At 44.9% G+C, this 26,455-nt stretch overlaps 1 protein-coding gene across 1 annotated transcript; it reads right to left on the minus strand.

Annotated features, from left to right (window-relative positions):
- Positions 1-1,268: 1,268 nt before the first annotated feature.
- LOC310827172 (tetraspanin-36-like) lies at positions 1,269-26,385 on the minus strand. Its single transcript, XM_083702953.1, has 7 exons — positions 26,123-26,385; positions 11,358-11,549; positions 9,542-9,616; positions 8,235-8,330; positions 6,220-6,378; positions 5,434-5,517; positions 1,269-2,936 (listed from the first exon to the last, which is right to left on the minus strand). Exons 1-7 carry the CDS (start codon positions 26,180-26,182, stop codon positions 2,850-2,852), a joined length of 753 nt encoding a protein of 250 aa, XP_083559079.1. The 5' UTR covers positions 26,183-26,385; the 3' UTR covers positions 1,269-2,849.
- Positions 26,386-26,455: the final 70 nt, after the last annotated feature.

Genomic DNA, 26,455 nt, shown 5'->3' on the forward strand with positions numbered 1-26,455 from the left:
CATAGAGAAAGGGGTCAACTGTACTCTTGCCTCAGTGCCACAAATCCAGTCTAGATCAGAGTGATCTGCACTAGATATTTAAAACAGTATCTTGTTTTATTTGTGATTTGTGATTTGCAGTTATATACATTTCAATAGGTTTAGTCATTATAACATTTCAAAACTCGACTTCCTTCCTCTTTCTGGGGTTCTTTAAATTTATTTTTTACATTTCTAAATTAACATGACTTATTCTTTTAGTCACCTACTTTAAATATACGCTCTTATGAAACTGCAGATTATTACAATGATCCTGCCAATGTCCTTATCTGTTTACTTTAAATAGACATTTAAAACAGTATCATGGACTTTCAAGTCATGGCTTTCTCTGCCCCTCCCCAAGCCTGGGAACTGTAGTTTAAGAGTGCTGATAAGATTTAGGCCACCTGTGTTCCCTTCAGAGAGCTACAGTTTCCAGAATCAACTGGGGAAAGGCATTGATTGCTAAACCACTCTGAAAATTGTAGCTCTGCGAGGGGAGTAGAGGGTCCTAACCCCTGCATGAACTGTTTGTCCCAAGCTGCAGATTGTGGTTAAGGAGAGAGATTAACCTTAATCCCAGTGGTCCCAGCTGCATGTCAGGTCAAACCTTGGCTTAGCTGCCTGCCCCACAGTGCCATGCCAAAAGGACTGGGTAGGAACTAAGTGGGTGCCAGCTTGTCTCTCAGAGCCAGCGCATTTCCATGGTTCCGGAAAGCTATAATTTTGCTTAATGTGTGTTATGTACCGAGTTGAATAGGATCCAAAATGCAGCAGTCTGATTGGTCCCAGAAAAATAGGATTCAGAATGCAGCAGTCTGATTGGTCCTAGAACAATGCAGCAGTATGATTGGTCTGCAGGAGCCACCCAATCCAGCTCCAGATGGAAGTGAATCCACAACCTGATTGGCCTACAGGAGAATTCTGGAATTAGCCAATCACGTGCAGCCCATTGTGTAAATAATGTATATAAAGCAGATGCTTTGAGGGGACTTTCATTCCTCCTCACCACTATGAGCTGAATAAAGAGCATGAAATCCACTCTCGACTCTGAGTTTATTTCAGTGTGACAGGTGAAGCAGGTCTCTTGCTTCTCTCTTAATACGCTTTCTCTCCCATCCAGCCATTTCATTCTCTTTAAAATAAACATCATGTAATTAACCTTTATTTATTTATTTGGGGTTAAAAAGAAGCTTATTTATCTATAGTCCAAATATTCCTGAAGCCCTCAAGAAACTAAAGCAAAGGTGTTTGGAAAAAGGAAGTGTCATTTTATTTTTCAACAGTACGTATGATGCCTAAGTTGTTCCACTGTTCACAAAAGCGCAAAGGACGCTATATGTATTAAATAAATGTGATACCAGAAGCAAATAAAACAGTGCAAAGCATAAATAAAGCCTGCACCATATCTTCACCATGATACACTTGCAAGTGGCTGTTCAAATCGTATTTGCTTGGAATGGTTTCTCAGCGCAGTCTCTAAAGATGTAGGATTCAGGTGTGTTCCAATCACTCCTAAAGTTAAGTAGCGCGAAATGCTTAACAAATCCCCACATTGAATTGCAGTGTGTACACAGTTGCTCCACCCAACATAATGCTCCCTGTCCAGCCAGAAGATTTCATATGTGTTCTGGTGGTTTGAGATATGGCATGGGATTGATTCAGTGCAAACGTCAACAAGGCAAGTGACTAAGCATGGATCTCAGGATCGCACAGCCTTAATCCAGACACTGCCTAGTGTTATCAGGTTTTTTACTGCTGGTCACTTCATCTTGCGTGAAAAGCTGGTGTTGGTGTGAATTAGATTATCAAAGCTGACATCAGTAGCTGTTTAGTTGTGAGCACAACATGCAAAGTTTCATCCCTCCATGCTTAAGAGTCTAGGGAATGGTGATACCATGTTGACATTCACATCTGAAAGCTGATAGTCCCAGGTGAAATTTGCAGCTGTCCAAAAACTCCACCAGCAAATGGCAACACACAGCTAAAATCTATCTGTTATTTTGCAGTGCTCACGTTCAAAGAAGTGAGAGAAGATTCACAAGATTCCTCTCTGACTGTCTTTCGCTGCTGAATGCTGAAAACCTTCTCCTGCATTCAGAACACCCAGCAGGCAAGGGAAAATACACTGAGTCCTTTAATAGTTTGAAAAAATAATTTATGTTAATAAATCTAGCAAGGTTTGGGGAAGAGGGGAGAACCACATTCACCTGTGAAACGTCAGAATGGTACCTGCTGGGCTACCTTTTAAGGTTTAAGGCTTCATATGCTGTTCTAAGGAAAGGGAGTCACTTCAGTTCAACTATATCAGGTGTGGGGAACCTCTGCCCCTCCAGATGTTGGTGAACTACAACTGCATGGCCAATGGCCAGGGGTAATAATAACATAATTTAATAATAATTTATTATTTATACTCCAGCCATTCTGGGCGGCTTCTAGCAAAATATTAAAATACAATTAATTCATCAAATATTGAAAGCTTCCCTAAACAGGGCTGCCTTCAGATGTTTTCTGAAAGTCAGATAATTGTTATTTCTTTGACATCTGGCGGGAGGGCATTCCACAGGGCGTTGTAGTTCAGAAACACCTGGACGCAAATTTCCTACACCTGAACTACGTCAAAGATTCTCAAGCGGAATCACCAGTAGCTAGGTTAAATCCAAGTCAGGTCACATTTAATAACAAGCTTTGAAAGGAATCTCCTTTCTGTTCACCGAGATAAGGATTCAGCATTTTACAAAAGCAGGCAAAACATTTTCCGCTCAGAGCATCTTTCCCAAGTCCATTTTATCTTGGAAGAGCACAACGAAGGGTCACTCTCCATCTTCCGGTCAAGCGAACGTCCCCGACAAAGGATGGTAACCGTTGTGCTGTTCTCTTTTGCAGGTCAGCACGCAGACACTAAGCATTCCAAAGAACTGAAACGAGAAGGTTGTTGTTAATATTTTAAATAGAACCAGCAATGTTCATGGCGCTTAAAGAGTTTGAAAGTTGAATCCCCACCCCACTGCTCATATTAAGGCCCCCTTTTGTAATCTATTTAAACTGAAATGGATGGAATGATTTGGTGGCTGTAAGGAGATAAAGGTAAAGGGACCCCTGACCATTAGGTCCAGTTGTGACCGACTCTGGAGTTGCGGTGCTCATCTTGCTTTATTGGCCGAGGGAGCCGGCGTTTGTCCGCAGACAGCTTCTGGGTCATGTGGCCAGCATGACTAAGCCGCTTCTGGCGAACCAGAGCAGCGCACGGAAACGCCGTTTGCCTTCCCACTGGAGCGGTACCTATTTATCTACTTGCACTTTGACGTGCTTTCGAACTGCTAGGTTGGCAGGAGCTGGGACCGAGCAACGGGAGCTCACCCTGTTGCGGGGATTCGAACCACCGACCTTCTGATTGGCAAGTCCTAGGCTCTGTGGTTTAGCCCACAGCGCCACCCGCATAAGGAGATAGCTGGGTGTATTTGGGGGTTATGTACTTGGATTAAGTTTTGAGTTCTGGGAATGTGTAGATTTTGGAAATGGCACCATGGGAGGAATTCAACGTTGTGCTTTGTCAAGCATTTCAGCTCGCCAGATGGAACAATTTCCCTTCTTCTCTGTGCCCCACATGTTGTTCTGGGGGTTCTGACCCCCACAGAGCCAATATCGGGGGCACAGGTGGGGGCAGGGCAGGGGAGAGGGTGGAGGTCCCATTGTGGAAGTCCTTGTGCAAAGTTTCCATGGATGGGACTCATTAGATGGGTAGCTCAGTTGGTAGAGCATGAGACTCTTAGTTTTAAGGTCATGGGTTAAAGGATTCCTGCATTGCGGAGAATTGGACTAGATTATCCTCATGCTCCCTTCCAACTCTGCAGTGCTATGGTTCTATGGATCATACCCTCTATGTTTCCTGTAACATTTATGAAATGCTTATAACATTATTATGTCACATTTTGATATATCTTGATATATCCTGATGTCTTGTATATTTGCATTTGTGGTTCTTAGTTGTTTTAAAGGTAAAGGTACCTCTGCCCATACGGGCCAGTCTTGACAGACTCTAGGGTTGTGCGCTCATCTCACTCTAGAGGCTGGGAGCCAGCGCTTTCCACAGACACTTCCGGGTCACGTGGCCAGCGTGACGAAGCTGGTCCGGCAAACCGGCACCAAAGCAGCACACGGAAACGCCATTTACCTTCCCGCTATAAAGTGGTACCTATTTATCTACTTGCACTTAGGGGTGCTTTCGAACTGCTAGGAGGGCAGGAGCTGGGACCAAACGACGGGAGCTCACCCTGCCGCGGGGATTCGAACCGCCGACCATGCGATCGGCAAGTCCTAGGCGCTGAGGTTTTACCCACAGCGCCACCCGCGTCCCATCTCTCTTTTGCTTGGTTCCAAATGTGAAATTTGCATGGCATTGCTTTTATTTATTCCTTTTCATTGGGATTCATACACCGCTCAGAGATTTTTGCTGAAATACGAAGGGGTATACAGTGGAACCTTGGTTCTCGAATGGCTCAGTTGATGAACAAATTGGCTCCCGAACACCAAAAACCCAGAAGTAGGTGTTCTGGTTTTCTAATGTTTTTCGGAAGTTGAATGTCCAACAGGAAGCTCTTGCAGCCAATCGGAGCCGCGCCTTGGTTTTTGAATGTTTTGGAAGTTGAACGGACTCCCAGAACGGATTACGTTCGAGAACCAAGGTACCACTGTACAGTATAGGCTAACTAAAAAAATGAAATAAAAACATTGCCCCAGTGCCATTAGAACACCTGTCTATAGCTGTCAATGTTTCCCTTTTTTAAGGGAAATTCCCTTATTCCAAATAGGATTCCTCGCAAGAAAAGGGAAAAGTTGACAGTTATGCACCTGTCAGACTCTAGTTTCTTTAAAGGAGCACTACGGGCAATTGGGAAGCACTAAATTTTGCTTGTCTACAGGTGGCAATGTTGTTTGATTATGCTTTCAGAAACATACTGGATAATGGCAAGGCAAAGGCTAAGCAAACCAAGGATTCAGAGGGAATCAAAACTTAAGGCCCTGATGAACCAGGCCACAAAGGTTCACCTAGGTTTGTTCCCTTACCACGAACCAGCAACTGCCCTTCCTGGGGACTCTTCCCACTTTACAATTCTATGATATTATCAGAAAGGTCACATTCTGAACACGAAGGCAGTAGCAACACAAAACCAAACCAAACAAAAAATCAAAAGAAGCTAAAGGTAGGATAAAACAGAATTTTTAAACATCACCTGAAGTTTAAAATGCCCAGGGCAAGTTAGAAGGTTTCCACCTAGCACTGAAAAACTTGCACGGTAGCCTGAATCCTTTGTTTTGATCTAATGCTGTTTTGAAACTTGTTGTTTAATTTATGGTTCAGGCTGTGTTCCTTTCTGCTCTGGGGCATTCGTGTCAAGGTCAGAGTATAAATACCTTCACAATGGCAAATCCTAGGATGACAAGCATAGCGTAGTTGAGGACACTCTGCAGAATAGACTCCACCTTCTCCTCACAGCCCTGCAGGGAGAATTTGCAGATGTAGGGGAGAGAAAGAGAGAGAGAGAATGGTCATTAAGAAAAGAGAAATCTATTTCGGCCCTCCCAATTTCCCCACCTTAAATTCAGTTCACACAATTTCTTAAGCAAATTGCAATTTTTAAAAAAACCACCTCTTGAAAGCTTTTCACCTTTCCAGTGTAATTTCCCTCCTAATAAACACCAATTTTTTTGTATGCAATTTCCCCAACTTTGGTGTGTTTTGTATGCTATCGTCACGAACATGTACACATTTGTACACATCGTTTGGGTTTGAGAACTGCACTGCAAAATTTGGACAAGGTCAAATTTCAAAGGTGGTGATGTTTTCATTCCTGCTTTGGTTTGAGAAGGAAAAGTTATGCAGTTTCCCATCAAAACGCTAACGGAATTGAATGTCTCCCCCATCCGTTACAGTTGCAGATATCAGCAGTGCCACAAAAACAAAACAGGAAAGAACTGATGGCAGGATACAGTGTCATTATTTTTGTTAGCCATTGTGGAATCTCTGCCAGAACTGATCTGAAGGGTAGCCAGAAATCCCGAATGTTAGGATTTGCAAAACCTTGCTGCTTTATTTACACCTTGCAATCATCTTAAGAGATGGCTTGCATCAGCCTTTAGTTCCAGGTCCCCTGCAATTGTGTTATTCCCATGTAAGTCCTGAATGCAACGTGCCCTTACTTGTGTATTGAGAAATTTCAGGTCACTCAGCTGCCCTGTGCAGTTTTTCTTAATGACGTCTCGCTTGCAGCAGCTTACAGGAACGCTGTGGTTGCCGGTAGTGTTGAACCATCGGCTATCAATCCAGTCGGTGTAGTTGTCAACTCCGCAACACTGAAGCTGCAAAGATTGAAATCGTGAATGAAAGCAAACAGGGTGTGTCACTTTCAAGAATGTGTGAGATCTCAAAAGTGTGTGTTACAAATCTTTAAACAAAAAAAGAACTGTTGCCTTGTTTGAGCCATCTTTAAAAAATGTACTGAGCCTCACGAAAACACTGCAATTACATTTTTGAAATGCAAAATCAGAGGCTGCAGGGAGTCTGTTTTGATATGATTGCGCTACTAATACAAGACGTCTAAGTTCTGACACAAGGAGGCACAAGTGGCTAACCCTTATACTTGCACAAGGACCACTCTGCAATACACAGAGAGAATACAGTGGTACCTCGGGTTACATACGCTTCAGGTTACAGACTCCGCTAACCCAGAAATAATACCTCGGGTTAAGAACTTTGCTTCAGGATGAGAACAGAAATCATGCTGCGGCTGCATGGCGGCGGCAGGAAGCCCCATTAGCTAAAGTGGTACCTCAGGTTAAGAACAGTTTCAGGTTAAGAACAGAGCTCCGGAACAAATTAAGTTCATAACCAGAGGTACCACTGTATACGCAACTGATGCAAGAATCAAAAGAATAATGAAAGAGGCTCTGGCTAAAATAATTTCGGCAAAAGCAATTGCAGTAAATAGATGATTATGTATCACGGTTATGGTATTTAGCCAGTTGGTTTATACCACTGGAAAAGCACATCTGCTATCACATTGAGCAAATATTTCCTGGATATAATTCCTCTATCTGCATAATGTTTGTGTGACTTAAGAAGCTGACCCGTCCATTGTTTTTAAAAGCTGCAACTTTCAGGCTTAATGAGAATGTGGGATAGATTTAAGGGGAATATGATCTCTGAAATAGGTTTCGCTTCTGTATTGAATCATTGTTTTTTACACTTAGTAAGTAGAACATGAGCCTTTTGAAATAAGAATGGATTGCACAAGATCAGGAAATGGCTTAATTTAATTTTGCAAAACAACTACATTTGGGGTGAATGTGTGCCTCCAGAAGCCTTGTCCATCCAGCATTTATCCTGATATGTTTGCACAACGTCTGTGAGGTGGTTATATGACTCCTGCTCTTTACTGAATATCCACTCTGATTTGAACACATCCTTATTTGTTTGCACAGAGGTGATTTATGACTGCCTGTCAATCGGTTATTATACCACACTTTTCAGTGCATTTGCTTTTCACTTTTCCTTACTGCAAAAAAAATCTATATATGTTTTTAAGTGGCTTTAGTGCCCAAGGCTGTGTTAATTCAAGCTGACTGTGCAAACCTACATTCACCATTGTGTGATTGAATCCTTCCTGCAAAATATTGGCAGAATGGAAGGGAACCTTAAAGAAATTCACAGATGCAAAGCATCCCTTGTCCAACTGCACACTAAAAAACACGCACCCTGAAACAGATTACAGTGGTACCTCGGGTTACATACGCTTCAGGTTACAGATACTTCAGGTTACAGACTCCGCTAAACCAGAAATAGTGCTTCAGGTTAAGAACTTTGCTTCAGGATGAGAACAGAGATCGTGCTCTGGCAGCACGGTGGCAGTGGGAGGCCCCATTAGCTAAAGTGGTGCTTCAGGTTAAGAACAGTTTCAGGTTAAGAACGGACCTCCGGAACGAATTAAGTATTTAACCCAAGGTACCACTGTATCTGGAACAGCCCACTAGATATTTTTCCTGTAGTTATTTCTTTAAAAAGGGGAGGGGAGGGGGAAAAACTGGAAGGAAACTGCAAACAGAATAAAGTATGCAAGATGAGCCAACATTCATAGTTCTAGGACTAATAACAGGATTTTCAACCAGAGGAGGAAGTTTGTGACGATGATTTTAAACAGAACATAAAGTTTCCCAACCTCTTGCTGTAAGTAATCTATGATGTGAGACTCTTCCGTTTTCCCGTCATAGTTCTTGAATGATTGCACCATTGGTTCATGCAAATCTGTTTTTACCTGTAGGAAGACAGAAATGTGAGGGTTTTGTTCAAGAACGGAAAGCCCCTCAACTGCAAAAAACAGAGGAGATCATTGCAGCCCCTCAGCTGAGGAAAGCCTCTCCTCTGAAGTTGTATTTGTATTGGGAGGAAATTCCTCCTTTGTGATTTCTCTTTCTGAAGTGGCAATCGCCAACAATAAAGAAAAGGGTTCAATGCCTTATTCTGCCTTCCTTGTGGACCCAGCAGTTCCCAGCACAGACTCCCTTCCCAAGTGATGATATTTGCATTTTTAAAAACCATTTCCAGAGTGATTTAACAACCAATCCCTCTTCACAGGAAACTCTGGGAATTGTAGCTCTGTGAGGGGAATAAGTAAAAGTAAAGGTAACGGACCCCTGGACAGTTAAGTCCTGTCAAATTTGACTATGGGGTTGCAGCGCTCATCTCGCTTTCAGTCCAAGGGAGCTGCATACAGCTTTTGCGGGTTGGGACAGAGCAGGCCTATGCAAACTCTGGCTCTCCAGATGTTTGGGACTACAATTCCCATCATCCCCGACCACTGGTCCTGTTAGCTAGGGATGATGGGAATTGTAGTCCCAAACATCTGGAGGGCCAGAGTTTGCCTATGCCTGGGACAGAGCAACAGGAGCTCACCCCATCATGTGGATTTGAACTGCCGACCTTCCCATCAGCAAGCCCAAGAGGCTCAGTGGTTTAGACCACAGAGCCACCTGTGAGGGGAATAGCCTAACCCTAACAACTCTAGGCATCCTTAACAAACTGCAACTCCCACAATTCTTCAGGGTGCAGCCATGACTGCTTAAAGTTGCATCGTAGCGCTTTGAATGTATGCTGTGAAATTGGCTCTGGGTTGGTATGGTTAATCACCGCTCTGGCCCAAAGCTCATCCACACTCCCAGTTGTCCCAAGCCTAGATAGCATGGGTCTGAGCAGTTATTTCTTTGACCCACTGCTTTCCCCTGGAAAACCTGCTCTTTAGTGCTAAATTGGAACAAATGGCAATTCATGGAAAACCCGATTGCTGTTTGTTCCGATTCAGCACTAAACTGTAGGTTTTCCTGGGGGAAAGTGGAGGGGTAAATGGAAAGGTGGTTGAGCCTCCCAGTCTTCATGGAATGAGAGAAATTCATAATTGCATTTCCACCACCCACCTCGCCTGCCCGCCCTCATCACTGGTACAGAGTACATACGTCTGTTTTTACCCACCTGTCCTTTGTAAATGAATCCAAGGACAAAAGCTGCCACTTCAGCAATGAAGACCAACAGGATAATGATCAGGAACTGGAGGAAAAGAAGAATTAGTTAGGAAGAGGCTGGTGTACAGGTGTTGTAGACATCTAAGATGACAAGCTGGGGTGAAGAAGCCTTGTGTGAGGGGTGGGGATGAGAGAGACCTGAGGCCTAGCATCACCTAGAGTCCTGTGTCCAATTCTGGGCACCACAATTTAAGAAGGATATTGACAAGCAAGAACATGTGCAGAGGAGGATGAGAAAGGGTCCAGAAACCAAGGCTTATGAGGTACGGTTGAGGGAGCTGGGTGTGTTTAGTCTGGAGAAGAGGAGAGTGAGAGGTGATATGAGTACGTTTCTGAGCACAATTCAAAGTGTTGGTGCTGACCTTTAAAGCCCTAAACGGCCTCAGTCCTGTATACCTGAAGGAGCGTCTCCACCTCCATCGTTCTGCCCGGACACTGAGGTCCATGCCAAGGGTCTTATGGCGGTTCCCTCACTGCAAGAAGCCAAGTTACAGGGAACCAGGCAGAGGGCCTTCTCGGTAGTGGCACCCGCCCTGTGGAACACCCTCCCACCAGATGTCAAAGAGAAAAATAACTACCAAACTTTTAGAAGACATCTAAAGGCAGCCCTGTTTAGGGAAGCTTTTAATGTTTAATAGGTTACTGTATTTTAGTGTTTTGTTGGAAGCCGCCCAGAGTGGCTGGGGGGACCCAGCCAGATGGGCGGGGTATTAATAATAATAATAATAATAATAATAATAATAATGGTTGGTTGGTTGGTTGGCATCCGTCTGTCTCGAGAAACAACGGAGTGAAGCCAAACCACTGAAGAATCACAGATTATGATAGCCATCTACAAATATCTGAAGAGCTGTCACGTGGTATAGTTCACATTAATGCTCTCATCCTCTTCTGAAGTCTTCTTAGTCATGACAGAATTCAGTCTCAAGTGGGCATGCTTAAGAGATCTCCAGCTACAAATTTTACGTGGCAATGACTTTTCCTTCAAGGAACTACATGGCCCCAGCCCTAAGGCAAGCCATAGGGCAAGTGACTTGTCTGGAAGCGGGTGGAAAAGACACTTGGGGCTCATTCAGTTGTCCTGCCGCCTTCCCCCAGGAAAACCTGATATTTACCACTGAATGGGAATAATCAATCGGGTTTTCAGCGGATTGACAATTGCTCCGATTAAGCTCTAAAGAGCGGGTTTGTCCAGGAAAAGCAGTGGGGCAAACAGAAAACCATTTGGCCCCTTGTAAAAGTGGAAGTGCCCTGCTTGGCATAGTTCATAGCTTCTCTGAGTTATTCAAGCCCCTTCGCCACGTCAAGGCAGTGATCCATGAAGGGGATCCGTGAGAGTCCCATGGACTGCAAAAAGATCAAACCTCTCCATTCTGAAGGAAATCAGCCCTGAGTGCTCACTGGAAGGACAGATCCTGAAGCTAAAACTTTGGCCACCTCATGAGAAGAGAAGACTCCCTGGAAAAGACCCTGATGTTGGGAAAGATGGAGGGCACAAGGAGAAGGGGACGACAGAGGACAAGATGGTTGGACAGTGTTCTCGAAGCTACCAGCATGAGTTTGACCAAACTGCGGGAGGCGGTGGAAGACAGGAGGGCCTGGCGTGCTCTGGTCCAGGGGGGCACGAAGAGTCAGACACAACTAAACGACTAAACAACAACAACAAAAGTGGAAGTGTGGACAAGCCCTTGTCCTCTCCGATTCCCTCTCTCTGGCACCATGGAATTGCTACAGAAGGCATTTTCAGTGACGGACTTCTTACTTACCACTCCCAACCCAATCTTGGATTCACGGATTGTAGCACAGCAGCCAATGAGGCCGATAACGAACATCACCACGGCAACACAAATGATGATGACAGCCGGCAGGAGAGGGTATTTATCCTGGAGGAAAGGGTCATATTCCTTGTAGGTGTTGAGGACGTATGCGCCAACATAAGAAAGTCCAGCTGCTGCAGCCTTAATATAAAGCAAAATGTTGTTTCAAAATGGTATCAGATAAACCAGTTTAAAGTATTATGACTTCCTCCACCCGGTTCCCAGTGAACCCAAATGACTCCTTCCAAGACTGGCCTGTGCTGGATCTAGCCACAGGATTTGACCTAGTTTCCATATTGCTGCGAGACAACTTGCCTACTACAATTCAGAGTTAATTTTTTTAATTATTATTTTTAATGCAAAATTACAACAAAAATTACAAACATTTAATCCGAAATAAAACAGTACAAACAAGAAAAAAAAGAACACAAAAGAAAAAAAGAACAAAAAGAACAAAAAACAACATAAAACAAAAACACACATCTACAAATAAAACCATATCATCATTCTAATCTAGTCATTACATACATATACACATATTGACTTCCTTCCTTTGTTCTAAGACCTCAAAATTTTTACTCTTTCTAAGTTGTTGTGTCTAATGTAGACTACTTATACAGTGGTGCCTCGCAAGACGAAAAGAATCGGTTCCGTGATTCTCTTTGTCTAGCGGTTTTTTCGTCTTGCGAAGCAAGCCCATTGACAGCTTAGCGGATTAGCGTTATTAGCGGTCTAGCGGCTTTTAGCGATCAGCTGTTAAGCGGCTTATCAGCGGATCAGCTGTTAAGCAGCTTAGCGGCTTAGGAAAAGGGGGGGAGCGGGAAAAAAACGCGAGAACTCGCAAGATTTTTTCGTCTTGCAAAGCAACCCCATAGGGAAATTCGTTTTGCGAAGCGCCTCCAAAACGGAAAAGCCTTTCGTCTAGCGGGTTTTCCGTCTTGCGAGGCGTTCGTCTTGCAGGGCACCACTGTATCTTTATACATTTTACACCATTTTCCTCTTTCTTTAACCCTGCAAAGCATCATTTAGTACATACCAATATGCTTACTCCAGAACAATGCTTTTTCATATACTCTTTAGCACATCCCCATTCTTTTAATAATTTTTGGTCCGATTGTCCCCTTATGAATGAGTCTTGTCAGATTTATATATTCACAAAATTTAATTTGCCATTCTTTCATTGATGGAATTTTTCTCTCCCTTTCCAATATTTTGCTATGAGCATCCTGGCAGCTGTTGTCGCACAGAGGAATACTTTCCTTTGATTGTCAGGAATATCGTTTGTGATTATACCTAAAAGGAATGCCTCTGGCTTTTCACTAAAAGATATTTTAAACATCTTTTTGATTTCTTCATATATTTCATTCCAAAATTGTTTAATAGGTCGGCATTCCCACCACATGTGAAACATTGTTCCTATTTCTTTCTTGCATCTCCGACACAGGTATTTGATTTTAATTTGTAAATTTTAGCCAATTTTACCGGAGTTAAGTACCATTGGCACACCATTTTCAGAGTTAACTTAAGAACATCCCTGCTGAATCAGACCAAAGGCCTATCCAGTCCATTACCCTGTTCTCACAGTGGTCAACCAGTAGTGTGTCTCCAGGTTCTGATGTTGCTTTGCTCTAAGTCCTGACGAAGACCAGCAGGGGAACTTGGTGTTAGATAAGTCTTGTGGCACCCACAGCTCTGATCCCCAACTAAACAGTACAACCAGGAGGCTGACCCTTTCTGCCGCATTTGCTAACCAAGGACGTGGTCTCACGTTGCCAAATGATAGGGCCAGGCCTGAACGAACATTATGGTCTTCAAGGGAAACTATGAGCTCATCTTTGGAACAAAGATGCCAGCTAATCATCTGTCAGCGGTCAACAGTCTTATTTGCTCTCAGTATAATTTTAACCATGTGCTTGGCTTTAAATTAAGTGCATCAGGCATAAGATTGACATTTGTCATGCTTCTGATTTAAAAATACATTTCGTTCTGAAACGGCGGTTGATTATTACAGCGGTCATGGAAAACTTCCTTCTGAAAAATGTTCCTTCCTACAGAGAAAGCTTCTAGTTGAAAGGAAAGGCAGACTCTACAACAGACTTTGTCAACCTGGTGCCCTCTGGAAAGTTTGGAATGCAACTCACATCAGCCCCAACCAGTAGAGTGCTGCTTAAAAGGTAAAGGTACCCCTGCCCGTACGGGCCAGTCTTGACAGACTCTGGGGTTGTGCGCCCATCTCACTCAAGAGGCCAGGGGCCAGCGCTGTCCGGAGACACTTCCGGGTCACGTGGCCAGCGTGACATCGCTGCTCTGGCGAGCCAGAGCCGCACACGGAAATGCCGTTTACCTTCCCGCTGGTAAGCTGTCCCTATTTATCTACTTGCACCCGGAGGTGCTTTCGAACTGCTAGGTTGGCAGGCGCTGGGACCGAGCAGCGGGAGCGCACCCCGCCGCAGGGATTCGAACCGCCGACCTTTCGATCGGTAAGTCCTAGGCGCTGAGGCTTTAACCCACAGCGCCACCTGCGTCCCAGAGTGCTGCTTACTGAGGCTGATAGCAAATTTGCTGCGTGCAGGCAACGGTTAGCTTTCCAGTTGTGTGTGATTGCATCTGACACATCAACACAATGGTGAAAACACTTGCAATTCAACCATTGCTCTGCACCAGCAAGAGCATGGGTAGGGAAACTAAGGCCCGGGGGCCGGATCCAGCCCAGTCGCCTTCTCAATCTGGCCCATGGATGGTCCAGGAATCAGCATGTTTTTACATGAGTAGAATGTGTCCTTTTATTTAAAATGCATCTCTGGGTTATTTGTGGGGCATAGGAGTTCGTTCCTTTTTTTCTTTCCAAAATATAGTCTGGGCCCACCCACAAGGTCCGAGGGACAGTGGACCGGCCCTCTGCTGGAAAAGTTTGCTGACCCCTGAGCAAGAGTTTTCATTTGTTAGTTCTGGTTAAAGGTAAAAGGACCCCTGACCATTAGGTCAGTCCAGTCGTGGCTGACTCTGGGGTTGCGGCGCTCATCTCGGTTTACTGGCTGAGGGAGCCGGCGTACAGCTTCCGGGTCATATGGCTAGCATGAGTAATCCACTTCTGGCAAACCAGAGCAGCGCACGGAAAGCCGTTTACCTTCCCACTAGAGTGGTACCTATTTATCTACTTGCACTTTGACGTGCTTTCAAACTGCTAGGTTGGCAGGAGCAGGGACCGAGCAACGGGAGCTCACCCTGTCGTGGGGATTCGAACCGCCGACCTTCTGATCGGCAAGTCCTAGGCTCTGTGGTTTAACCCACAGCGTCACTCGAAAAAACCTGGCAGGATGTAGTGGAGTGTATACAACACAAACAAAGACAAACATACTCAAATACAAATACAAAATATTAAGAGGACAAATTTGCTAGGAAATTCTGCATGCCAAGCCGAACAATAAGGAACATGATGAGGCAGACTCATGTGATGTAGTTTGTGATATTAACTTGTCATCCTATTAAAAGTGCAAATGCTTCCTCTTTTGCCTAGCTAGCTTGGACATCACAGCACTTAAAAACAACTTCAGTATCAGAAACTAAACCCTATTAAACGCATGAGAACTGATTTCTAAATAGAGACATGCATACATAGACTTGCAGTCTTTGTGGCTCCTTCCTTTCAACATGGGAAGAGATAAGTTTAGCAGGCTCCTCTGTAGCAACAAACTCCGCTTCTCAGAAGGCTTCCTGAAGGCACAAACAAACCTATCAATCTTCCAGTTATTTCCCTGTACTTTTTTAAAAAGGGGAATATATGCTAGGGTTGCCGTATTTCAATTAGTGAAAATCCAGACACACAGGTTATGGGGTGGGGCAAAGTTATTGAGCTTTTTTTAGTTTTGTTGTTGAACTTTTTGAGCAAAATCACAAAAAATGGACGTTTTGGAGCTTTTTTTAAAAGTAAAATTGCCAAAAACTACACTGCCGACATGCGTTGCCATACATTTTCCGGGACATTTTTGCCGATTTCTGCCCGGACACTGCTTCCAACAGCAGTATTCCAAGTATGTTCTGGAAATGTATGTCCAGATGTACAGCAACCCTAATATACACTTAGACTGTATATGCAAAATCCAACTCTGGAGAAGGGACCGCAAAGATCTATCTCCACCAAAGATTCACAAATTGAAAAAAATAAGCTGCGCTGAATTACAACCCAGAGAGCTCCACTGTACCGTTAATAAAAACTTCCACAGAAGCCAACTAGATACCCTCCCCAAAAGAATCCTAGGAACTAGTTCGTTACGGGTGCTGAGAGTCATCGGGAAAACTCCTATTCCGCTCTCAGAACTGCAATTCCAGAGTTCTTTGGGAAAGGAGGATTGACTATTGCAAAGCACTGAGAACTGTGGCTCTGGGAGGGGAATAGTACTTCGCCAAGCAACTCTCTATTGATGTATGGAAGTGAGAGCTGGACCATGAAGAAGGCTGATCGCCAAAGAATTGATGCTTTTGAATTCTGGTGCTGCAGGAGACTCTTGAGAGTCCCATGGACTGCAAGAAGATCAAACCTCTCCATTCTGAAGGAAATCAGCCCTGAGTGCTCACTGGAAGGACAGATCCTGAAGCTGAGGCTCCAATACTTTGGCCACCTCATGAGAAGACTCGACTCCCTGGAAAAGACCCTGATGTTGGGTAAGATTGAGGGCACAAGGAGAAGGGGACAACAGAGGACGATATGGTTGGACAGTGTTCTCGAAGCTACAAACATGAGTCTGACCAAACTGCGGGAGGCAGTGGAAGACAGGAGTGCCTGGCGTGCTCTGGTCCATGGGATCACGAAGAGTCGGACACGTCTAAACGACTAAACAACAACAAGCAACTCTCAGCAACTTTAACAAATCACACTAACTTGTATTCTTGGGGGGATATCATTCAAAGTGGTATAACACTGCTTCAGATGTACAGTCCAAGTAAGGCCTCAGAGAAAGCCTTCTTTCACAGCAACACCTTGCACTTAAAACAAAAACTTAGCTTGCTCAACGCTCGAGTGCACTCAGTCTGTCCCACACTTAGAAGATGGCGTCTTTATCTCAAGAGGTTTAACCAGAACGATGAGTGGCACATGTTTAGCTCATGGCAGAAGGAGTAAGAACTGCTCTCTTTTCAAGTAGGTCATTGCATCACTCTCTGGCTCAATCAGCCAGGCTCAAAACCACTTACCCAATATTTTAATTATTTGATTTATTTCTTAGCATAAGGGCCTCAGTGGCATTCTTTAGGAAGGAGGAAGTTCACCCCAGATTCCCGCAACTGCTACCTCTCCTGGTAAGAATAGGTTAAGTGCCATCAAACACAACTCTCTGAAATTCGCAGGACATATGGCAGGGAAAAACACCATCACTATTTTCAGCTGGGATTAAAAAACACATGGGAAAATTCCAGTTGCCCAATTATAATTGGCTGGAAGGACTTGTCCAACACGCACACTTCCTCAGAAGTCAAGACTCTTGGAAAGGGAGGGGAAAATGTTCTGGAAAGTTTGCTGAATACTTGCTTTGATGCAACCACACCCACACCATGAATTAAAGCACTTGGCTTCCCCCCGGGAAATGCAGTTTGTTAAGGGCTCAACTGGTAGAGCACGAGACCCCCTTAATCTCAGGGCAGTGGGTTGGAGCCCCACATTGGGTAGAAGATTCCTGACTTGCGGGGGTTGGACTAGATGAGCCTTATGACCCCCCTTCCAAATCTGCAGTTCTATGATGCTATGACTCTAAGGGTGCTGGGAACTGCAACTGCAGTATTTATATACCGCTTTTCAGGAGGTCCTCACAAAACACTTTACATAACATTATTGCAGCGATGTGAGTTGCTTTAACAACAAACCACAAAAGGTGGAATGGAATGAATAAGATGACTTGTTTTCTTAGAGAAAAATTACGGCTTCTTCTCTGCTCTCATAGAACTGGGCGTTAATTGATGAACCACCATTTGAGAAACATGCAGAAACAGGGGTACTGCCCCCATCATTTGAGAGCTATGCCAGAAATAGGCTTATTGCACCACTGAGGCTGTCTGAGATTCTTGATGCTGTTGAAATCAAGAGTAGTTATTTTATTAGTTTCGCTTGGAAAGGTGAAAGGCAGAAGGCAACATAAATACTGGATGAGATTCCTACATTGTGGGGGCCTGGATTAGAAACTCACAGGCTCTCTTTGAACTCTGCAATGCTATGGTTCTAGGATTCACCCATAGTTAATTTCAGTATACACTTCACAATTTCATTATTACTTCAAAAAAAGTGTTGAGGCTTAATCTGGCTGCTAGCCACATGCTCTGCCTTTAAAACTGCACCCCTCCCATCCGAAGAATTAGTAAGCACCTGCTGTGGCTGCTCTGTGGGTGTACAGTAGGCATAGGCAAACTCAGCCCTCCAGATGTTTTGGGACTACAATTCCCATCATCCCTAGCTAACAGGACTAGTGGTCAGGGATGATGGGAGTTGTAGTCCCAAAACATCTGGAGGGCCAAGTTCGCCTATGCCTGGTGTGCATGGTGCACTCTGCACATGCTCCAACACACCTTCCCAATTATTATCTTATTAAGCATCTTTAAACTGGACTTGGAGCTTTTCTCCAACACTGTAGCGCTAGTACTTTTGCTTGTCTGAGAGACTTTATGGAACTTCCCATGAACAGCCACATGACTGGAAAGCTACCAGAACCTCAGTGGAATTTCTCCACAAGCACCCTTCTAAACCTTTAAGCAAACAAGCTGCACAATCACTCTCCCAGGGGGTAGAGCCGAAAAAATAAGCCTACCTTCATAGTTTATAAAACATAAGCGGTCATGCGTTCCCCAAACCACTGGCCACTGGTCCTGTTAGCTAGGGATGATGGGAGTTGTAGTCCCAAAACATCTGGAGGGCCAAGTTTGGCCATGCCCACTTTAGAATACACATCTCTCTCTCTCTCTCTCTCTCTCTCTCACACACACACACACACCCCACACTAGGATGTTTGGTGGGGTGCACTCACACCATTTGAATGGCAATGTCCATTAACTTTGGGTGGTCCCTCAAAGATTTTGGGGGGCGCAGGAACCTCAGCCCCTGGGAGTTGGCTCCCATGCTCTGGTCCCACCAAGCCTGCTCAGTTCTCATTGGGTAGTTTTGGGGTGTTCCCCCCTAAAGTGTTTTGATACTTCTGCAGATGCTAGGAATCCCCCAAACCTGCGTGGATGGTGGCATTTTGGCTACGTAAAGCTCCACACTCAAGAAAACAAGCCCTCTATTAGTGCTTGCGTATATAATGGTGCCAAGAGTGAGAGAGAGGAAAGGAGGGAGGGAGGGAGGAAGAGGGGAGCGTTTGCAGCTCATTGTTCTGGCTTCATATTGTTATAAATGGTAGACTTTTTGTTTTTGTCTTCCTTGCATTTTGAGATGTGCCTGCTCTAGCCCGTTTGGCTAAATGTATTCCTTCTGTGTGTTTTAAATTGAAGCCGACTGTTGAATCTTCATAAAATGAGGCGGGGGAAGCAACCAGAAAAACATAACCCAGTCTTTGGATAATTGAGAACATGATGCACAGATCTGTTTATTTGTTTTTCTTCTAGAGAAGGAAAGCAAGTTTCACCCAGTACTAGTCCAGCATTGTTAGGGCCTGAATGAACCCTGGGAAGCCGGTGCTGTCAGTTGCTGGAGATGACAGAGGAGTAGGAGGGATGTACGGGATGCGGGTGGCACTGTGGTCTAAATCACAGAGCCTAGGGCTTGCTGATCAGAAGGTCAGCAGTTCAAATCCCCACAACGGGGTGAGCTCCCGTTGCTCGGTCCCTGCTCCTGCCAACCTAGCAGTTCAAAAGCACGTCAAAGTGCAAGTAGATAAATAGGTACCACTCTGGCGGGAAGGTAAATGGCATTTCCGTGCGCTGCTCTGGTTCAACAGAAGTGGCTTAGTCATGCTGCCCACATGACCCGGAAGCTGTACGCCAGCTCCCTCGGCCAATAAAGCGAGATGAGCGCCGCAACCCCAGAGTCATCTGTGACTGGACCTAACGGTCAGGGGTCCCTTTACCTTTACCCTGAGTAATAATTCAACACTCTCCCTCACATACCAGTTTTTTGCTGGGCCCTGGGGTGCCCCTGCCAGATATCAGCCTCTCACCCAATGAGCAAACCACAACAAAAAGAAACTAAGCAGAACAGTTAACTTTAACCACTCCTATGCTTTCTTTCTTTCTTTCTTTCTTTCTTTCTTTCTTTCTTTCTTTCTTTCTTTCTTTCTTTCTTTCTCTCTCTCTCTTTCTCCCCTTTACCAACCTCCAAAAGCATTTCATGCATCCAACAAAGTAGGCTGTAACCTGTCACAACTTATGCAACAAGACATTAAATTATTATTTAAGGCACCCCAGACCTCCTCCTCATTGCTCCTGCTCACATTATTACAAAACAATTGTATTTCAGCCTCACCCTTCCTGCGAAAAGCTGAGGGCAGCAGTCATGGTGTGCCAGGCACATTTTATCCTCACAACAATCCTGTGTTAGGTTAGGCTAGGCCGAGAGATAATACGGTTATTAAGGCCCAAATTAAATGTTTTGGTGAGAGGTAAGGCAGGACAGCCTTGTTTCCTTGGCAGAGGAACATCACAGAATTTTGGTACATGAGGAAACAAAAATAAGGATGTCACAGTTGCCTGCTTCCAGACAGAAATTATCTCCCAGATTCCTCTGCTATCCCGCTTTCAGTTGATGGGATTCCTGCTGACAGTGTGCGATATCGGCTGCAAGGTTTCCTGAACTTGGGTCTCCAGCTGTTTTCGAACTACAATTCCCATCATCCCGAATCACTGGTCCTGCTAGCTAGGGATGATGGGAGTTGTAGTCCAACAACAACTGGAGACCCAAGTTTGAGAAACCCTGGGTTAGAGCATCAGACCATGATCCTGGGAGATGAGGTCAAAATCCCTTCCAGTCAAGACAGGAAGCTCATTGAGCGAACCTGGCCCGGTTGGCATCTCTCAGCCTAGCCTACCTCACAGGGGTGTAAGGGGGAGAAGATGGGGAGGAGGGAGAACTTTGCACTCCACCTTGATCTGCCCGAAGGGAAAATGGGATATAAACATAATTTTAAAATAAATCAGTAGGTGTGCAAGCCGGCAAGCAGGGTCTCTGACACAGATCTGAAGGCTCAGGTAGGTTCATAGTCAGATGGCACTGAACAATTTTCTATTTCTACGTGTGTTGAGAAGTTAAGAATTTAGAATACTCTGCTAAATCAGGTCTAAGGCCTATCTAGTCCAGCAACCTGTTCTCACAGTGGCTGACTGGGTGCCTGTGGGAAGCTCAAAAGCCCTCAAGACGGAATAACCCTTTTTTTTTGCTGTGAGAACATGGCAGTCATTTGGGGGTACCCCAATCTCACCCCGAAAAAAGCACTTTTTCAGAGGTACAATCTCGCATGGTGCCTCTGAAACACATGTTTTAGGGCAAGGTGCCCAAGAAAAAAAAGCTTTTTCCAAGCCCACAATCTTGCATGGGTGACGTGACTCCTCCAAGTGTGCGGCCCCAGAAGATGGTGTCCTGGTTTTCTGTCACAACATGTTGGAGGGTATGAGAAGCCGAGTGCAACATCGCTAGGGTTGCTATATTTCAAGCAGTGAAAATCCAGACAGAAAAGTTGCTGGGTATATACACAAGGTATCAAATATGGTGACAGTAATAACAGTGCAACAAAACAATAACACCACAAACTGGCTTATAAGTATAAAACCAAATTTAGTAGAATAATAGCTAGAATAGAGAGAGACTTGTAACCATCCAAGCAACAAACATACTAAGGTGCCATGTGCAAAACAAAGCCTGGAGATACTGTAAACATGGAGTGGATAAATGTACAAATGCATCTTAACAAGTTACATGTGCAATAAACGTTATACAGACAGGATAAATGAACCATTCAACAAATAGCGTAAGTCCAGTCACAGAACGGCAACCCCGTGCCGCCACAACGGCAAGGGTAGCCCACTGGAGAATATGAAAAAGTTTTTGAAAGCTGTTTTTCAAAGATTGAACTGGATGAGATGTTCTTCAATGGTTCTTGAGTTGGAAACACAAAGCCATATGCATGGATCAATCACAGGAAGGCAAATCAAAGCCACCACCCTGGTAAGAATAACACCAGTGGGCAAAAGGAGACCTGTTCTCTGGATATATTACAGGTTTCGCTACACGCTTCATCAGTCTGAAAAGCTGCATGATACAAAATAGCACTCCAATTACAATGTGTGGTAAACCATAAAAATTTGGTTTTATACTTATAAGCCAGTTTGTGGTGGTGTTGTTTTGTTGCAGAAAAGTTGCTGGAGATAACAGAAATCACTGGGTGACGCAAAGTCCAGAGGTAGCTTTGTTATCAATTGATAATGGGGTGGAAGGTTCATAAGCTAGGAAGGAGTTGTTCACAAATTTATTGACAGCTGCATGAGTTTTTATAGCTAGGAAGTGGATGGGGCAAGGTGAATATCAAATGGAAGAGTGGTAAAAAGAGGTGTGGGTAAATTAACATGTGCTATTAAGGTAAGACAGAGGATATGCAGAAGAAATGATTTTGAGGATATATGGAAGGCATCTGTAGAATTTGTACTGTTAAAACGGAAAGGGGTCAAACCATTGCAAGAGGTGTTGAAATTTGAGGGGGGTGGATAGTTAAAATGGTATGGTCTCAGGGGTGGGGTGCACATTTTTATTTTTTATTTTTATTTAAAAGAAAAAGAAAAGTTGTTTAAGGGGTGGTTTTTTTTTTTTTGGAGCAAAGTAGTTTGTTGAGCTTTTCTTACAGACATTTTCATGAATTTCTGCATGGCAACCCTAAACATCGCTCTCTCCCTAACTGGGATTTCCAGCAACTCTTACTCAGAGGTTACTCAGATTGTGGTTCTGGGCATTAACAGTTGCACATCCCCACTGTGGTTTAAAGAGGACTCGAAAAAGAGAAGCGGCTGTGTTTTCTTCCCTTTTTGTTTACAATGCATCTGTTCATTTGTGGCGACTGCAAGCACATGTGTGCATCTTTTTAAGAAGTACATGGCTTGCAGCCACAGGTGCAGATCTGCAAGACACCCAACAACCCGCTTCTGGCTTGCAAACCCGATGAGGACAGCAAAATGCAAAGGTAGCCATGGCTTCTGTTCTGCTCCTTATTTGGTTCCTGCGGAAGAGCAAAGTTCAACAGGTGCAGCTTTGCTGTTGCACCTGCTGAACTTTGCTCTTCCACACGAGATAAACAATGAAAGGAAGTGAAGCAAAAGCTGTTTAACCATCAGTCGCTCTGTCCAATGAATTCTGGGAATTACAGTTTGGTGAGGGAAATAGGGGATCTCCAAACAGCTCTCAGCATCCTTAACAAACGACAGTTGCCAGGATTCTTTGGGGGAAGCCATGACCGTTTAAAGTGGTATGGCACTGCTTTCAATGCATAGTACAGATAGGGCCTTAGCCCCCAAAAGTGACTGTCCTGCCTGCCGTCATATACTATATTAGTTAGGTACCAGCTTTCTGAGACACAGGTGGCGCTGTGGTTTAAACCACAGAGCCTAGGGCTTGCCGATCGGAAGGTCGGCGGTTCGAATCCCCGCGACGGGGTGAGCTCCTGTTGCTCTGTCCCTGCTCCTGCCAACCTAGCAGTTCAAAAGCACGTCAAAGTCCAAGTAGATAAATAGGTACTGCTCCGGTGGGAAGGTAAACGGCGTTTCCGTGCGCTGCTCTGGTTCACCAGAAGCGGCTTAGTCATGCTGGCCACATGACCCAGAAGCTGTACGCCGGCTCCCTCGGCCAATAAAGCGAGATTAGCACCGCAACCCCAGAGTCGGCCACAACTGGACCTAATGGTCAGGGGTCCCTTTACCTTTACCTTTACCAGCCTTCTAGTGAGTCAGACCATTGATCCCTCAAGGTGGGTGAGCAATACACAGAGTAAGTGAAGGGAACTCCAGTTGTGGAGGCTGACGGTCCCCGCTTAAGACTCCTCATCTCCCAGGTCCTTCCCAAGCAATCTGAGACTATGCCCTCTTCATGCCTCTGGGAGACCGGGGGTAAGGGGAGCTTGTCACAGCACAAGGAGGAGACCTCCTGGCTTCTTAACAGCCTCTTGGTCTCCCTCCTCTCCTTCTGGACTTCTCTCTGCCACAGATTCTCCCTGCTCACTAAACCCTGTTACCTCTTCAGCTTCGGCCATCTCATCCTCCCAATCTTCTCTCTCTGACCACTCATCATCGTCCCACCACCATTCCCTGGGCTCTGAGCCTTTGTACTTGGGGTTTCTCAAGTTGGTGCCTCCCACCGCTCTTCTACATTCAGTCCATGACAAAAAGTAAGTACAGTCATACCTCGGAAGTCGAACGCCTTGTGAGTCAAACCTTTTGGCTCCTGAACGCAGCAAGAGATTGTTCCGGGTTGCAAACGTTCTTTGGAACCCGAAAGTCCAACATGGGTTCTGCAGGTTCCGATTGGCTGCCAGAGCTTCCTGCAGCCCATCAGAAGCTGTGCCTTGGTTTCCAAAGGTTTTGGAAGTCGAACGGACTTCCGGAACAGATTCCGTTCGACTTCTGAGGTACAACTGTATCAGCTGTATTGACTGTCAGTGGCATTCCAGGGTTTCAGACGGGGTTTTGAACCTGGGAATTTCCACACACATAACATGGGAGCAATCACTGACTCCAGGCCTTCCCTACGAAGGAAACATTCATCGACCCAAAGAAGTAACTTTTGTAAAACTTCCCTACTTTTGTGTCCCTCAGACAAATAGCAATTTCAACCTCTGCCAACCGGGTGCCCCCTCTTGATATGTTGGACTACAACTCCCATCAGCCCCAGCCAACCCTCTGCTGGCGACTGCTGGCCTGTTTCAAAGCCAATCTAAAGCAGAGAGGCAGTGTGGTGTAGTGGCTAGAGTCCAGGACTGGGATCAGAGAGACACACTCAGCCAGGAAGCCCAATGGGTGGCTTTCCCTCAGTCTCTCTCAGCCTATCCTACCTCCTAAGGTTGTTGTGAGGATTAAATGAAGATCCAGGAGAATCAAGTACAGTGCGCTGGGGAAGAACACCATAAAAATTTGTGAAATCCGTCAGCACCTCCCTCCCACCCCCACTTGTCCCAAAAAGCACTTAATTCAGACCAGAACATAACTGCCTCACAAATGCAGTTCTGCCTTGTATTAGATCTCTCTATATATGCGATTTCTGCTGAATTTGCCACCTACAAAAAAAAGGCAACTTTATCAAACGCTATTAAAGGGCAAAGATGGAATACTGGGGGGAAAGAGAAAAACACCCAATAAAATTCCTTTTAAAGCACCCAAACAGGTTTCTCCCCACTCCAATTAAACCAAAATCAGTACAGTACAGTGGTACGTCGGGTTAAGAACTTAATTTGTTCTGGAGGTCTGTTCTTAACCCGAAACTGTTCTTAACCTGAAGCACCACTTTAGCTAATGGGGCCTCCCGCTGCCGCCATGCTGCCACCGCACGATTTCTGTTCTCATCCTGAAGCAAAGTTCTTAACCGGAGGTACTATTTCTGGGTGAGCAGAGTCTGTAACCTGAAGCGCCTGTAACCTGAAGCACCTGTAACCCGAGGTAGCACTGTACTGAGAATGTTCTGTCAGGTCTTCAAACCTCAAACCCACACCCTGTTACAGGATATCCTGTCCCCTACTTCGCTGCTCAGTTTCTCGGAGGCGTTCTCATTCCAGGGTTGCCAAATGCTTTGCTATTTTTATCATTATTATCATTACTACAGAGAACCTGTGCCTTAAGCAGTTAGATGGCAAGGAGGAATTAAAAAGATTTCCCCACTACTGAAGCTTCATTCCAGGAGTAAAACTCCCCCTGCTGAGTTTCTTCTTTCGCCATGTGTGTTAAAAGTCATTAGAAAACTAAGTCAGGAGCTCCATGAGGGGGCTCCTTGTTTTATACATGGCATTCAGAGTGCTAATGCAGGGATACAGCCAGTGCTTCCACCCCCCCCCCCAAAAAAAATTTGATAAATGTTTAGGGGTACTCTCATTTTGACTCAAGAAAATGACTGTTTTATAGTTAAAATCGGGAAAAATAAATACAGTAAATGGACAAAAGTACAAAGATTTACAAAATGTTTAGGGGTATGTGTACCCCTGAGTCCCCCCAGGAATAAAAAAGCAGCACTGCCTACAGCCCTTCCTGAGACTGACGGACTCCAGCTCCCATCAGCTCCAGTCCGCATGGCCAACAGTTTGGGATGATGGGATTTGGAGTCCAACAGCTTCTGAAGGTCCCAGGTTCCCCCACCTTCAATGCCTTAGCATCCCTTGTTAATACAGGGATGGGGGTCCGGAGGGCATTTCCAACTTCCTTTTTACTAGCTCTGCTTCTGAACCCCGGACAACAGAAAACGCAGTACGGAAAGTTTCACACTGTAACCCCAGAGATGTCTACATATTTTATATTTTGCAGGAAGCTGCCCAACTCAGTCCCAGTCTGACACTCTTAACCGCGACAGCACCCCAGGAACTTCACATCCGAGCACAATCTTAGGGTACATTTACTTGGGATAAAGGGGAAGGGCTTTGTTCACAAAGTGAACTCTCACAGCAACAGGTGTTTTAAGCTCAGCGAATCCATCTCTTATTTTAGATCTGCAGGAAAGAGTCAATAGAACAGGAGGAAAGTATTACCGAATTACAGATCTGCTTTCTTTCCATCTTACTCACCCAAAAAAACAGGCTGATCAGTAACAACACCGTTTTGGAGGTGATCACACCACAATCCATTATCTCCCCTCTGTGTGCGTTTCTACCACTGAAGTGGTGGGAAAAAAGATTTTTAAAACAGCAGCAGAAGAAAGCTTTTCGTTTCCTGCTAAAGTAATTACGCCTCCAGGTTTGTGCAGGCTCTGGGGACTTTTGAGCTGAGCGTTACCAATTATCAGAGCACGATGCTCTCAGTGCCCTTCCCCTAATCACATGCTCGGCTATGTACAGTGCAAAACAACACCTTGCTTATTCCTCACCCATGTGACTAACATACTATTGTGACTAACAGGG

This window comes from Podarcis gaigeae (assembly GCF_964106915.1).
Source record: "Podarcis gaigeae genome assembly, chromosome: 11".
In the NCBI taxonomy this organism is placed as follows: Eukaryota; Metazoa; Chordata; class Lepidosauria; order Squamata; family Lacertidae; genus Podarcis; species Podarcis gaigeae.

Excerpts from the sequence above, each read along its gene's own strand:
- LOC310827172 (XM_083702953.1), bottom strand. The coding sequence starts at position 26,182 with ATGGATTGTGGTGTGATCACCTCCAAAACGGTGTTGTTACTGATCAGC. Across the intron at positions 9,617-11,357 it reads CCAAGATTGGGTTGGGAGTG|TTCCTGATCATTATCCTGTT; the intron begins GTAAGTAAGAAG and ends CTTTTCCTCCAG. Across the intron at positions 5,518-6,219 it reads TGAAATTTCTCAATACACAA|GGCTGTGAGGAGAAGGTGGA; the intron begins GTAAGGGCACGT and ends TTCTCCCTGCAG.